The sequence below is a fragment of the Ixodes scapularis genome, unplaced genomic scaffold (assembly GCF_016920785.2).
Source record: "Ixodes scapularis isolate PalLabHiFi unplaced genomic scaffold, ASM1692078v2 ptg000890l_1___fragment_3__unscaffolded, whole genome shotgun sequence".
Lineage (NCBI taxonomy): Eukaryota > Metazoa > Arthropoda > Arachnida > Ixodida > Ixodidae > Ixodes > Ixodes scapularis.
Window position 1 is genome coordinate 126,445 of NW_024610065.1, and position 15,733 is coordinate 142,177.

General features: G+C 42.2%; 1 protein-coding gene across 1 annotated transcript; it reads left to right on the forward strand.

The window, feature by feature from the left end:
* The first annotated feature begins 8,123 nt into the window (after positions 1-8,123).
* On the forward strand, positions 8,124-15,733 carry LOC115318281 (serine protease 48-like). The gene is made up of 5 exons (XM_040215400.1): positions 8,124-8,172; positions 13,746-13,971; positions 15,068-15,278; positions 15,343-15,478; positions 15,600-15,733. Exons 1-5 carry the CDS (start codon positions 8,124-8,126, stop codon positions 15,731-15,733), a joined length of 756 nt encoding a protein of 251 aa, XP_040071334.1.

Sequence of the window (15,733 nt, forward strand, 5' to 3'; positions counted from 1 at the left end):
AAGTAATTCATCGCGTTACTGAATTGACAGTCTAGAAAAGTCATTCATTACATTACTGATTAGCACAAAAATTTAATTTATTTACTGTAATTTCATTAAAATAACTTAATTACTGATATCTATGGAAAGGACAACCTAATGTCCTTCCATGATGCTGATAAACGATGATAAACGCGGAATGTCTGGTTCACGCGGTTGCGTAGGTTATGTTATGATGCTACAGTTACGATAGAGTCACCGGGACAACGGTTTCATCGTGCACACCACCGACATGTAATAACCGAAGCCGCAAGAGACAAGCAGAAATCGAGAAAAGATCTGTCCTGTCTAGTTCAGCGTGTTCCTGCTAGTGACGTACGTTTTACTGAAGTCGCGAATACGCAAGCACAACCATATGTAGCAGCATAACCAAAGCTATAGCGACGCAGTACCCGTTTCAATGCGCAGCTTAATATAGTCCAACCAAAATAACGTGTTAAACTTAACTCAGACAATTAAAGATATATATATATATATATTTTAGTCTTATTTTTACAACGTAATCATTAAATTAGTCAAAATGAGCCGAACTTATTGCACTTCTTTTCTTTAGATCTTTCGCTTTTTCTTGGTTTAAATTCGCTGCAGGTCCTCTAGTGCCCTGCAAAACAATGAGGACTCTTTTTTGTGCGCGTCATTGGGCACCACCGGTATGGTTTATCATCTGTACCTTTTTTGTGTCTGGCCCTTTGTTCGCCCCGTAGGATTTTCCGAAGTTCGGCAACACAAAGTTGTTTAAACAAACCCAGTAAGTGATGCGCAACGTGTACGCACAAGTGGGAGAGAGGGAACCGTGACTCTCCTTTGTTCCTGTACACCGGCGTAAGTTAGCAGGGGTTGGTATTGAGCTCATGATCCTTGGGTTCTGCAGCTCGAGCTTTTGCTATACGTTTTCCGAGCTGAGGCGAGCCACCGTCTCCCTCGTATCGCCGGGGGTAACTGAGCGGGATACAAACAGAACTTGACTTCACGCCGTAGCGTGTGCGTGCTCTCATTTCGGTATATCGCGCCTGCGCTATGATTTTTCAGCAACAAAAGAGTTTACGCATCAATGACCTCAGAGCACCGCAGCGCTGATAAAATTCACAGCATTGCTTAAATCGTTGTCGCATATCTGCGTCCGTCGCAAGAAAACAAAAATTGAGGCGACCTAACACGGTTTAATTTAACTTGTGATACTGTCCGTGTGCTTCAGTGAAAGCGTCGGCTGGTGTTAAAAAACTAATAAAACATTGCAAAAAGAGACGCCAATATGTATGCATGCAAAAAGAGACGCCAATATGCATGCGATCACCGACCATGCATGCATGGTCGGTGATCGCAACTCAGCACCATCCACCACGATCCTCATACGAAAAGATTAACCGTAGCATAGGCGTGTGTGTCACGCCAAAGCCCACAGTGAAACCGAAACAATGAAAGTCCAGACCTATTTGGCGCGATAACAAAAGAGGCAGTTCGCTCGCGAACCGCGTCTGTCGCCGCTTCGCAAGCGCAGCTCAACCTAAAGTGTGAATGTGCCATCAGGGCAGAGAACGTCACACTTTCTACTTCGGGTATGAACAAAGAGTTTCTCTTTTCACCCACACCTCCAGGTGAAGTAGAGCAGGCAAGAAGATGTCCAGGCATTGTGGACGGAGATGGTCGGGATCAAGCTGTTATATAAATAGTAGCTTGAAAAATATCGTCGTTCACAATCACGAGAGCCGGATTACACTGAATTGCTGTTTAAATTATGCAAATAACTTGTTTTTATAAGAACGATGTTTTTTTAAAATTATGACGGGTAATCTCTGTAATGTAGAATTAACGTAGACATGGAAACGTCGAAACCCCAGTAAAGTTGTTCAACAACTCAGGACAAGTCTTTCGGATTATACCAGAGGTCTCCCAAGTGTATAGCCAAGGGACCGGGCTGGGTGTTTGTCGCAGCCTCGAGAGCCAGAACATAAGCGAGTAAAAAATACGAAGCATTGGGTGAACGTCGCGTTGCGATTTCTTTACACACGCTTATTTTTGCGACAGTAGAAGCGGGCCTGCTAGAAACGGAACGGTGGCCCCAGGGTCAGTGAAAGGACCCCGGCAGGTCGCCGCCACGTGGGACGCCCTCCGCGAGTCGGATCCGGCCCGCGTACTGTGTTTTGGAGAACTCCGACTCAAACAGTTATCCCATAGAAGTCATGAGTTTACCTCAGCTTTACGCTCAATAGAATAATAGTAGAATTACTAAAACCTTCTGACATCTCAATGCCGAAACCTTTAATGTAAGGTAAAATTATCACGAGACGTTTTCAAAGAGTATCTTCCAGTCTTCCATTAGCACTAGACTTTTTCTCCACAACCTGAAATAGTAGAGCAGCCGGGAAGGTACATGCCGATATCGAGGAAATTAATTTACCCCTTGTAATTTTGTATATGACTTCGTATATACCACTTGTTAAGTGAGAAAACCGTAATTAATGAGCGAAGGGATAAGAATTTACAAATTTAGCCAGAAACATTAACGAACACATGAATTTTCAACTCGATGCTTACTTACCTTTGCGCTAAGTCTCACGCAACATGAGCGTAGAAATATCGAACATGTCTCTTATCATTTAATTATATAATCTAATGCGAAGTTACTCAGTCACAACTAACGTTAGTATTTCTCACGATGGTGCATTCGTTGCTTGTCGAGACATGTGTACCGAGTTTAACTGGTTTAAAAAGCGAGTCGCGACTCAAGTCCAATCAAATATATATTTCTGCTTTTATCGACTGCTCTTTTAAAACTTGTCTTGCTCACTAGTGAGTTATATTGATCTTGACAACATTGTATGTGCACAAAACGATCGTATAAAAATAAAGCACTACAGGGTAATAAGCGTGTGAGAGACAACTTCTGCACGACAACTGCATTTTGAAGAGGATAGTCAGTGATTAAAAATGATTGTAAACTTCCCTCTGTGTTTACTAATGAAAAAATCCCCCAGAGGATCCAATACAAAATTAACGTTCTTATAAATATCCAGTTGCGTTTTGCCACCTTAAGAAATTAGTTAGACTTGAAAGAATAATTTGTTTGAACAGAACTTCGAAAACATTGTCAGTATCTGTTTTCAATTAAATCTAATTAGGATAAACATTTACTTCGGTTTGACAGAATTGTTTCGCTCTTTTCATAGTATGTAGACCCCAGGAAGTTTTATTACCAATTTAAAAATGTAATATTTCTGTTAAGCCTGAAGTCAGGTTTCGCTCAAAGTAGCAGACTCATCATGGTGAATAAACATCGAGACAAGTAACAAAAAAAGGGGACAAACACAGCACCGTCTCTATTTTGGCGACGTTGTGTGGTGGTTGTCCCTTTTTTTTTTTTTTTTTTTTTTGTTTCTGGTCTTGAAGTTTTTTTCTCTATGAACTTTCAACAGCTCGCCTGCTCAGTAACACTCATTTTAGTAGACTCTTAGTTTATGCTTCAAATTCTGGCTTTATAAGCTTGACACATGTGATAACTAGGGACGGACATTTCATTAATCTTTAAGATTGTTGGTTCCTCCTTACGTTCACGTTCAGGTCTAAAAGGCCGTTTTGTAGTTTTAGGAGTACCACTTTCCGCGCTCCCGTTTAGAATGTGGTTTGCTAATCAATAAAGTGCATGGTTTTACGTTGCCTCATCTCTGTCCGTACACATCTGCAGCGAGTATGGCGAAGGTACATTGAAGGAAACGTGATAATCATTAGATTCGACTGTCGGCGCAGTTTGTACCGTTAAGCCGGAGTCACGCTTCTTATACATGATAGAAAACGCAGTCTACATTCATATTCTAGCGCAAGTCACCGAGAAATGTGTGCTTTGAATGCCGCATGGAAATGCGTTCAAGGAAAAACTTGTCACGCGGCATTCGCAGGCTTACTTTTATAAGATATATGGGCAGTCTGACTCCGGCGTTACAGTTGTTTTTAACTTTCTGCCATTGAACCTTATGAAAACCCTTTATACCAGTGTCAGTATATTAAGAACTCATCCCTTGCATGTGTAAAGCGTATAAAACACGTAACGGCACTAACTATTTTCTTTCTGTTTATCGTAAAACTGGGATGTTCTCATCAGAAATATTTACTTGGTCAATGGTTTTACCCGGGGTAAAAAGTTGACGGTTAGATATTCGTGCTGCTTAATGCGCTGCGTCAGAGAAAACGCTGGTTATGTTTGCGTTGTCCTTTTGGCCAGCGTAATTAAAATATATTTTGAGAAATAAGGATGTAGTACTTAAAGACTTTAGATTCGTAACTGGTTGTTAGATATATTACCAACCTCTTACAAACTGCATCTAGTAATAGGTGTGCTCTTAACAGTCACTAACCAAGGAAGTTAGTAAATGGAAATAGTGTAATCCGCGAGACCAAGTAGAAACCACTACATTGGCTTAAAATCGAATAGAAACTGCAGTAAATGTATAGTTGCCACTTAGCTCAAGACGCTAGGTCGTGCAAGGTATTACCTAATTCAAAGGACACAAAAATATTTGCCTTGCTCGCGCAGTTAGCATCGTATCTCCTTCACTTTATATTGCTCAACAATTGCACACGTCATCAATCGGCCGAACGCATCACACGCATGCAGGCTTGTACACGTCAGTAAAAAATACAAGGAACTACATATACAATTACCCAACGCAAATTTGTAACTATTCGCTCCAACACCTACTCTTCCATTGTCCCAAGTGACCGTCACTTCTAAGAGGAATCTATTTGTCTCGTAGAGTTACCTTAACTTTACATCCTAGGGTAAGCAAAAAATAGAATATCAATGCGATGTTCAAAACGAATGTAGCACGCGTCGGCCGTGCTACATTTGGCCGTGCTACAGCAGGAGTGGGTATTGAGCCCGAGATCCCTGGGTTCTGCTGGGCTAGCTTTCGCTATACGTGTTCCGAGCTGAGGTGCGCCGAGGCCTCCCTCGTGGGCCTAGAAATAACTGAACGCGATCCAAATAGAGTTCGCGCCGTAGCGTGTGCATGTTCATATATTTGTATACCGCTTCCACGCTATGATTTTTCAGCAATAGACGAGTTTGCCCATTCATGACCTCAAAGCAGTGCAGGGCTGATGAAATTCACGGCATTTCTTAAATTGTTGTCGCATATCTGTGTCAGTCACAAGATAAATAAAATTCGATTTGATTTTTCACGGTGTAAATTACCTTGTTTTGCTGCCCTTGCACTTCAGTCAGAGCTTTGGTTTTTATTTAGAAACAAAAGAAACGTTGGATAAGATTCGCCAATATGCTTGCATACTCGGCGATCGCGACTCAGCAACCTCAAACGCATACTCATAGGAAAAAGGAACAGTAGCAAATGCGTGTCAGTCACGCCAAAACCCGAATTGAAACCAAAACCAAGAAAGCCTGCACTATTTGGCGAATTACACAAACGTCAGTTCTTCCCACGTCCCCCTGATATCTTTCTCGTCATTACCACAGAGAGACGCTTATGAGTATAGCCCATCACATTTGTGACGTTTTAGAAGTGAAGAATTCTCGTGCGCGGCTTCGATCGGCGTTCAAGTTGCTCGAGCAACCGCGTGCTTTAAAGAAAAACAGCTTTGCAGATGCCCCATTTTCCGACCCGGACGACCCCTATCAGCCACAAATTTCTGTATCCCTTCTAAGCTGTTCAAACCTGGTGAGCGCGACTCCCAACCTGTAATGTGCATTGGGTGTTTGCCGGACTTTCTTGAAAGTTTTGATCTATTTGTCTCTTAAGGATTCTTTCCCGTTTGGTATCATCTTCCGCTTTGAGAACCATGAAATACAAGGTCTCGTAGCCCGCTCGGATTTGGCGGCAAACCAATGAAGAAAGCATGCGTCAAGCAGCTCGCTACGCGGGTCGTTCGACGTTCTTAATTATTCCCGTAGAGGCAAGTTTGAAAGTATTCCTGGCTATGTTCCCGGTCTTCTCGGAAAATAGCTGTTTGGTCCTGCGTAAAGGACGGAACACTTTAATTCCCGTTTTTTTCTTGCTTTAATACCGAAAAAAAAAAACATCTGTCTTCAAAACAATCTCTAAATAAGCCGGATTCCGTCCGATCGTCGTGAAGTGCGTGCTTTCGACAATGTATATTGTATATAGTCACGAAGGAACAGGCGACGAAACAAAGAGTATGGTGGCGCGATCTACCGCCTATTAGATAGGGTAGAGCTGGTACAGCCACTATCATCTATCTATGGCAGACAGCATTGTGGCAGTTCTGATGGCAGGCTGCCATAAAAATAGCCGTGTGTGATATTTCGTGTTCATTGAAATCGCTCAACGAAACATATTGTTGAAACCCGGTGTGAACGGTAGCCTGATCTTTGAGGACTTGAAGAAAGCTTCACGAATTCACTGCACCGGGGAAAAGCAGCACAGATCGCAACGAAAGCGGCTTTGAGCGATGGTGGGGCGCACACACGCTTTTGCGTATCTCCGGCCCCTCTTATGTCTTATGAAAATAGTGCTCCTTCAGCAAAGGGGCCCCCCTTCATCAATAGGCCGTGAACAATTCACTTCGTTTAAAGGAATTTTGCTTAGAATGTCGAAGGCGAATATATGGTATAAAAATATATAATTCACTCGCGGGCACATCGGCACACAAGTTTGTGGAGAGACCCCGGGGAATATATCAACTCGCGAATGTCCCCAAATGATGGCGAGCACATCCACGGCGTCTCTTGGTCCGTATCCAAGGGTTCAGAAGCATAAGACTTCACCACCAACGAAATCACACCACCATTTGTCAACAATGTCAAACCGCGGACGGGCCCATTCCCGGTAAGGCGTCTGCTTTCGATGCTAGCTCCGCTGCTTTCCCCCGGTGCTGCGCTTTCGTAAAACTTTCGCCGGGTCCTCAAAGATGAGGCTACCGTTGACGCTGGGTTTCAATAATCTGCTTCGTCGAATAACTTTAATCAATCACGAAATATCAACCACGGTATAGTGTACTAGACCCACGGCTATTTCTGTGGCACCCTGCTGCCAGAACGCTGTCCGCCAAATTACTATAATGTCTAGACAGAATATAACTCTATCCAAAAGATGAACGACCGTGGTCGCATTCACGTCCCTAGGCAGAGCTGGTTAAACGCCATCTAGCAAATAGACATAGAAATCAGTGGGTCGCGGCAGAGCCGTGCATAGAGAGAGTTTGGTCAATAGGAGGCGTGGGCAGAGCCAGGGCATGCTCAAGACTCGGAAGAGGGCTTGGCATGATCTCTTGACCAACCCAAAGCCGAAAAGAATTCTCTAGCGGTGGTAGCGAGAAAGAGTTCTGATCCATAGGTATATGTTCGCAAAGTGTATTATTAAGCGCGTAAGAGTGAAGTATAGTAACGCTTTGTGGTTTAAAATAGGGTGCACGTGATGTTTCGATCATGATCATGCAGAAAAATGTGAGAACCGAATGCGCCGCTCCACTCTGTTTTGCTCGGACAGAGTGTGACCGCTCGGACGGCAGATTCCCGGCCCTCGCCGCTTGGCGTAAGGATTATGTCGATCGTTCCGCTAGTCGCACTGTTCCACCATCATTTTGGATGAGCGTGATTGAAACATCACGTGTTCCACATTTTCGGTCACCGAGAATTGCTCCGATGCACTTATCAGGTTTGTTTCTTTCGACCACCGCCAGGGTATTATTTCCGGCTTCTTTTTGGTCAGATTCGAATTTCTGAAGACGCCCTTGGAACACGCCCATTTCGCTTTTGGCCAATGGCGCCTCCTCATTTGTCTCCTATACTTCCCAACGAATGGCCAAACTCTCCACATATACGGCTCTGGGTCGCGGTGACCCAGGTACAGATGATAGTGGTAGTTTGCGTTGATTGGCTCCCTGGCATCTGCTCGGGATGGGCGAATCCTGACGTCAGCGCTAGTTCGGACGTATGCCAGACGTCAAGAGCTTATAAAAAAACAGAGGCCCACTCGCGAGAGGCTTTTTAGTATATGTATAACTGAACGTAGCTCTAGCCAGAGGCTTCTCTCATTCATCGACAGCTTAGATATAATAAATTACCTGGTTTAAACGCTCGAAAACGAAAGCGGCGTGTCTTGTATGTAGGAAATATGAGCTCACGCCAACTCGGTTTCATGCGTCTTGTCAGCACATTTTTCGGTAAGTAAACATTTCCTCTCACGATCAATGACCAAAACACTCTAATTCCTCAAAAATATATCCGGAATCTGGGACTGAGAAAAAATAAAAAGATTACCCGGGGGCCTTAGTGGGTACAATTTGAGCAAAATGTAACCTTGAATAACTTTTTGACTGGTTAAACTTCCCCCAAAAGTCTGAAAGATTGAGAATGTTCCGCCAATAATTCAAGGGTATCTTTCAATAGGTCACTTGCTAATATCTACAAAATGCAAAGTACAATCGCTATCCGCTAATCCCTACGTCGCAAGACTGGTAATATTTCCTTCTGCTAAATTTTACATTTAGCCCCAACCCAGCCAACGTTACGACCCGATGGAGCCAGGCGTGCACCGCCAAATGTGCATGGTCATGGCTCTCATCGTTTTTGTGTGTTTGAAATCACCGGCTCAACCAAATCACACAAAAAAGTAAGCGCAGGACGGGTCCCATTTATCGTGCGTGATTTATTTAGACGGCGAAGATGGAAGCACTGCGTTACGGAATGAGAAATCGGCTTCGAGCAGAACGGATGTTCTGGAAGACAAGATTCCCGGTAAATGTGCCGTATTGAAAAGAAAAGAAAAACAAACAAACGTTACGCGTAGTTTTAGCACAAAGCTAACATTAAAACGAAATTGTCTAAGGTTTTGTCCTTTCATACATGTGCATGCTCTTCGACATTTGCAGTTCTCAAGAAACTTCCGTGTTGTTCAATAAATTGTTTACGCTCAAACCAGAAGTTGGCTACCTAGCAAATGCTTAGCTGCGAAATAACAGGATCCACAATGGGACCGTTGTGTATCCTGTTATGAAATGATGAAAAAAATGCTTTCGAGATTCATATACAAACGCAGAAAAACATAATTCTGAACGTATCGTTGTTATGAGTTTCCCCTTCACTTTAATTGGTATATTCTGCACGTTGCTCATTACGTGGATCTGCACTTTAAGTATTAGATGCCAAGCGTAAAAAATTCAGTGTTGAAAATCTGCGATAACGTTTTTCGATAACCATTAGCGTTAATTTTAATGCAACGTTCCTTGTCGTATACAGATACTGCGTTGAACGAAACGACTGAATTGCTACATACATGGAACATTAGTAAGGAATGTCAGATATAAAAAAAAATATATTTGTAATGTTTCCCTCATCAATACAGTTAGGCACTCAAATCCTGGACTGGTATGCAGTGTTGTTATTTCAATCATTAAATGATCTTAAATTCAAAGACCTTGCTCAAACCTGTTTTATGTTTTAAGAGGGACCAGGAATGTATTGAAATTCTAACCCGATTAATCGTTATAATTTTATCGCTAATTATATGATTACGCTGTTGCATTAACGTCCATGCATACATCTAAAAAGTATAAAAAATAATTTCTACGAAATTACTGTGAGAGGGCAGGCGAGCTTGTGTATGTTCACCATTGCCCTAGACTTCCTAAAAAACATCCGTCGCTCGGGAGGGTCACACTGCACTCTTGGGTTGTAGCCAGGCTGCCAGGAAAGTATCCCTATTGAAAAAGATTTCTTTAGCGAAATTTCACTGCCAGTAAAAAATTATTCTACTGAATTATGGGACTTTTTTCACTACCGGTGAAGCCGGAATTTACCGGAAGTCACCGAATGTTTTGCGGCATTTCATTTCCAGGAAAGACAAATATTTTACTGAATTAAGTGTCTTTTTATTCCCGGTAAAACCGGAACTTACCGGAAGTCACCGAATTTTCCTGAATTCACCAGAATTTATCAGATATCACCGGATTTTCCGGAATTGAGCGAAACGTACTTGGTTTTGTTTGGACGTCAACAGAAGGCACTTAGAAAGAAGCCTGTGAATTGTGGCTGGTACAAGTTTACCAGATACTGGACGATTCGGTAATAATAAAAACGGTTGGTTCATATAGACATGACAGTTCCCCTTCATTTCACAGGGTCGATACCAGTGAAATAATTTGAAAAGCTGTAGACAAAAGAAATCAGAACAAATAGGAAACCGAGTTAATTGTCGCAAAAAATATATTTAAATGTACTCACAATGCCGCTGGGTAAACTCCTAGATGTACGGTAGTTCAACTAATAAAGCTGAGCAGGCGAACCACACCGACACACACGCAGACACACGCTGTCAGTAGCACGTTTAGCGAAAACCAATAACGCGCAACCAACATCCGCCACTGTTGAGAAATCATCGGCACAGTCACACGTCGTCCCTGATGCTGACACAATGGCATCTCGGGCGTTTTTTTTCCTCGCTGGATGCTTCTGAAGTCGAAGGGGCGAAGAGGCGGAAATAAGGGTCACTGGAAGATTTTGTTTATCTGGACAGTCAGCTGCTCTGCACGATACAGGTCGCGCGCATGGTACCGAAGGCCGACATTGAGCGTCCGTTCGTTGCCGTTTCTCGTTGACAGACAAACAAACCGGTTCTCTTCAAAAGAGACAGCAAAAAGTCCCCCTCACATTTTTTGCACGCACCCAATGGAAGGGAGAGAGGGTGCATGGGGATACGAAGAACAGCCGGTGAAACTTCCAGCAAAGCCGGGTTGTCTGGCAAACGAAAGTGGCTGCCGGTTTAATTGCAGCAAAATGTGGTAACCGATAGCAGCTGCCGGCAATTCTTATATTAAATACTGGTAAACTGAGCTGGATTCAGGTGAAATTGGGTGACACTTCGCCAGTTTTCACCGGAAGTCACTGGAAGTTCTCGCTGAATTTTTCAATAGGGATGGGACGCGGCCCGCCGTACTCCTACTCCTCGCTAACTCTAGGCATGTCGATACTGCCCCAGTAGCTTTGTGTTTCAACAAAGCCTGTCACGAAGGTGAATGGGTGCAATAAGCGAGCGTTGAATTAATTTTCCTGCAGTGCTGAGAAGACGCGGCGATCAAAACCGAAACCACTTCATTCCTTTCCATGGCTAGGGTGTGGTACATCCTACCATGTCCTAAGGTGCCCCATAATGCCACATACGCAGTGTTGTATGCAGGAAATTTCGGAAGTAGCCTATTCATTTTACAAAATATCGCTACTGTTTTTCGTTTCTTCTTAAACCGAAACTAAACAGGAACTCACTCGGTGCACAAATAAATTCTCCTAATATCATGAAAACCTTTTTAAATGGAGATGCGCCTCGTCCACAACTGGAAGATGTGAAAGGGAACAATATGCCGGATGCGAATAGCATGATGATGATAGTTGGGAAGAATTTTGCATGTGGCCTATAGACGCAAGGCTAGGTGACTTTGTATCTACTACGGTAGTTTGTACTAACCGTTCCTACGCGAGCACAGGCTTTGGGCAGTATTTCGTCCACATTCGAAAAGTTCACTGAAATTTCCAATAATCGGCAGTTTACTTGAAAAACAAAAGCTAGAATAAAATTACATGAAATAACCAAGGAAATGAGAAGCTGCAATGTCCATCACAAACGCCAAAGTATTGCGCGTAAACACATTTTGCTTTTATGACTTTATCCGTAGTATCAAGATAAATCAAGCTTTTTTTCTTACAATAACACGCAGCTCGACTGAGCACGTAGATAATTAAAAGCCGGGGCGACCCTGGGAATAATTTGCGCGTTTCTCGGGTTATGGAAGCCACACCTCTGTGCTGTCATATCCGAACGGTTTATGAAGCGGGCCTGCCGACAGACAATAGAACAGCAGGTGCCATGCATAAATCAAGCTGAATCCCCTCTACGCCATAATTATTCTACGATCTCTTCGCCTACATTCTCCAATTCTGTTTTATAATCAAGATCCGTGTGAAGTAGATTAAACTAATGGCAACTAGGTTTCCCAGGGGAAGTCGTTTCTGATGGTGGTGAAGGGCCCCTAGAGGGATCACCGCAGTATTAGATTTTTACTGAGAAAGATATAAGTGAGGAGACTATATTTTCTTTAATATTTAAAAAAAATATAACTTCATCACTTGCTTCTCAGCTTGTCAAATATTTGCAAAAATAGCTAGTTTACATCTCGAAATTTGTTTGTGTTCTATTCAAGACCTTGCATATTCAAAGTAATTTGAGTGCTGCACAAAATGCGTTGCGAGTTTGTATCCTGTCCAACTGCGTTTTGTGACGCTCGAGTTCCACTAAGCAACAAACAGAAACAAACAGCGACAGGCCTCAATCCAGTGTCCTTCGCGATTTGACAGGCTTTGTAGAATAAAGGTGGCTATGCTCAAACACGAGCACCATACACGCGAGGGTGTATTTGGCAGGCTTGCAACCACTCGTGCTTCCTTCGCGAGCACCGAACCTAACGCCTGCCGAAAGTACCATCGTGAGCATGCTACCTGTGTTTGAGGCTTGTCGCTCTCTTTTGTTTCTGTCTGTCGCTCTAGTGGGACTGGGGCATAAGTGACATATACAACGCTCTTATGTTCATTTGAGCACAATCTCAGCTCTGAAATGGAGTGCTCATTTGTGCCACATTTATTTATTGTGGCCTTTGTTATGGGGCTTCTAAATACAAAAAGCTGAAATTAAAAAAAAAAAATGTTGACAGTGCTTAGATGGGCACGTATTACAAAAAATGTTACCACGAAGAAAATAGGGTACTTAGAAAGGTCTCAGGAATAGAATGTGGAGCCTACAACACAGTGTGACCAACCTCCTTTTGTTCATATCTACACTTCCTTAAAGGGCCTTTGAAAACAAAAAAAAATGTTTAACAGTCTGGTTGGGACACGCGTGTCGACAAATAAATTTTATGCAAAAAAATATATTTTAGAGCCATATTGACCGCGAGAGATTTATTTGAAATTCTGTGCGCAAAGTCCATGACGTCACGGGTAATTCCGGAATGACCATTTCGGTCGTGAAGGCGAAGTCGATTGATCCACCTCTCCTTCACGCGCCCGAAATGCCGAGAGAAAGAAACAAGTGGAAAGGAGGGGACCGCCGAATAAACCGCGCCTGGCGCCATCAATATTGCTCTAAGATACTTTGTTCTTTTTTTTTTTTTTTCGCGCAAAGTAATTTTTTGACCCGCGTGTCCCATCCAAACTATTAATTTTTTTCTTTCTTTTTAGGGGCTTTTTTTTAAATAATATGCTATGAGATATTCATCAATGGTGACACCACGACAGAAATATTTATCTACTGTGATGTGTTCTTCGTTTAATTCAGAAAGCTGTAGCTTGCTTAAGATTTTGCTGAAGAAAATAATCTCATTCATGGTTTATTGCTTTTATCGTTGTTTATCTGTTGTATCTCTGCAAACCTCACCAAGATACGTAAATTTTATATTATAAATAAATGTAAGAGGAAGGATTTAATCAAAATGTGACTGTAGTTCTCAAGAAAGCGATGTCAACCTTCTTAGTGAGTCACGTAATATTGTTCGGAATTATTTACTTTAGTCGATTTGGAATCATTTGATTATTCCTGCACAGCTGAATTTCTATGAAAGCAGTGTAAGTGAACTGATCCATCTCAGCCCAACAAACTTTCCCTAACTATTTTTAGGTTGTTATTAATAATAATTAAAACCTCCTAGATCTCCTCATAGAAACACGGTTATCTCCTATTTGCCATTTACAGCAGGGGTCTGCTCAAGATACGCAAACAAGGAGAAAGATGATTTAATTGACATATGTGGACGACGAGGAGTGCAGGATACCGTTTCTGAGCGAATTATTAATGGTACCGAGGCGACTCCTGGCCACTGGCCGTGGATGGTGGGGCTGTATAATGCAGAAGACCAATTCAAATGTGGTGGCGTTTTAATAAGCCGCCAGTTTGTTTTGACTGCTGCTCATTGCTATTGGTATGTATACATTTGCTCCATCTTATTTTTCTCCAAAACAAGGATTAAGTTTGGAGAGCCCCCGTTGAGTTCCGGGATTTGACATTAGTTTACGTGTATTTATAAAAGTTCAACTGTTCACGAAGCATACTATCTCAATAAAGGTTACCGGGAACATAAGTGCGCGTGTTCTCGGGTACTACCAGAACAGCCTACCAGCCCAGCTACAACTGCAGACCGTCCGAATCACTTTACTGCAGCCTTGCCATGCCGAATGCTCTGATAGCGTCTGATGCCAAGCGTTCCCCTGTTCCCGGTAAGTGCGATTACGACCGTACACAGACGAGGCAGACAAGTTTCGGGGCTGCGATTACGTAATTTTTTACGGAACACTTCTCAATTTTAATGTCTGTAAAAACTAAAAAAAAAGTAAAAAAATCACCAGTTTTCGTAACTGCACTCTTAAGCCAATACATAATTGGAGAAGTGGTCACTCTCTTTTTTTAACATTCAATTGGTAAAAATTATGCAAAGTATTAATGTCTTGTTTTCGTTTTTGCGATGTTTGCCGTTATAAATGTTTCCGTGTATGAGTCGCAACTTTATCGAAGAAGCACCCCCTTCAAACGGTCGTTTTCAGAGACTCACGTGCGAAAACAGCCTCAGTGTGGTTTTCACTAGTTGCTTTAAGCCAAACTCCGAATACTAAAAACAATAACAGTTTAAATATGTGATGTGACCGCGACTTTTATCAGTGGCAATGATTGCCGTTTTGTCGGAAGTTGCTGTATTAATCTCTATTGATTAATTATTCCTCCGAGAGTAACTGGCCCCAAAAAATGCATTATCTACGTGTGAGGATTTTAGTTGCTATCAACGTACTGCCGCAGTTTTTTCCTCTGTCTTAGAAGGAACGCTCGGTATATTGCTATAGTACATGTTTCTTCTATTCTGTCGTTACCAGAACTGAAATATATGTCGTCGTGAAGTCACTACCAATTTTTTTTATACATCATTTGAAATGGTGGAGTCATTTTGTGTTTTGACATTGACTTCAGCATTGCAACATCCAATACATATTCTTGCAATTCTTCTTTCATTCCCCTAATGCTTCAAGGACCAAAAACACTACAGGTTATCTTTCAGTTCGCCTGGGAAGTACGAAAAAAACCTATTATACCGTACATTGTCAACGAAATAAAGGCAAAAATGTCCATCTAGAAAGGAGTGACACAACAGTCATCCATGAGGATCTGGAAGATCAAATCATTTGCCTGGAAGTGGATTACGCCTGTGTACCCCTTCAGGACAACTGTACCCTTAATGTGGTATGTATTCTTGTTAAAAAAAAACTGATTTGTATTTGTTAGAATTAACCTTTTTATTTTACAGAAAAACCTTGCACTATTGAAATTAAAAGAACCGGTCAATTTTACAACGTATATTCGCCCAATCTGCCTTCCTGAACATTGCGAAGAACCGCCTTCAAATGCCAGCATCTACGGTTTGGGCTGGGGCATAGCTTATGGTAAATGGTATTCTCGCCTGATTTTGTTCTACATGTCAATTATCGTAAACAAATCAGAAAGAAAAACACGTATTTATGAAAATATAAAAGCAAAGCCTCTCAATAAAACTGTTTCCCGCAGTACGCGTGAGATTCCTGTCATTGAGAGGCCTCGGATTCTTAAATGCTAACACAATCAAACCAAATGTGGGCGCTTCTATATGTTTCCTTAATCTATTTCTTTGGAACGGCGTGCAGGCACACGCTAGTTTTTGA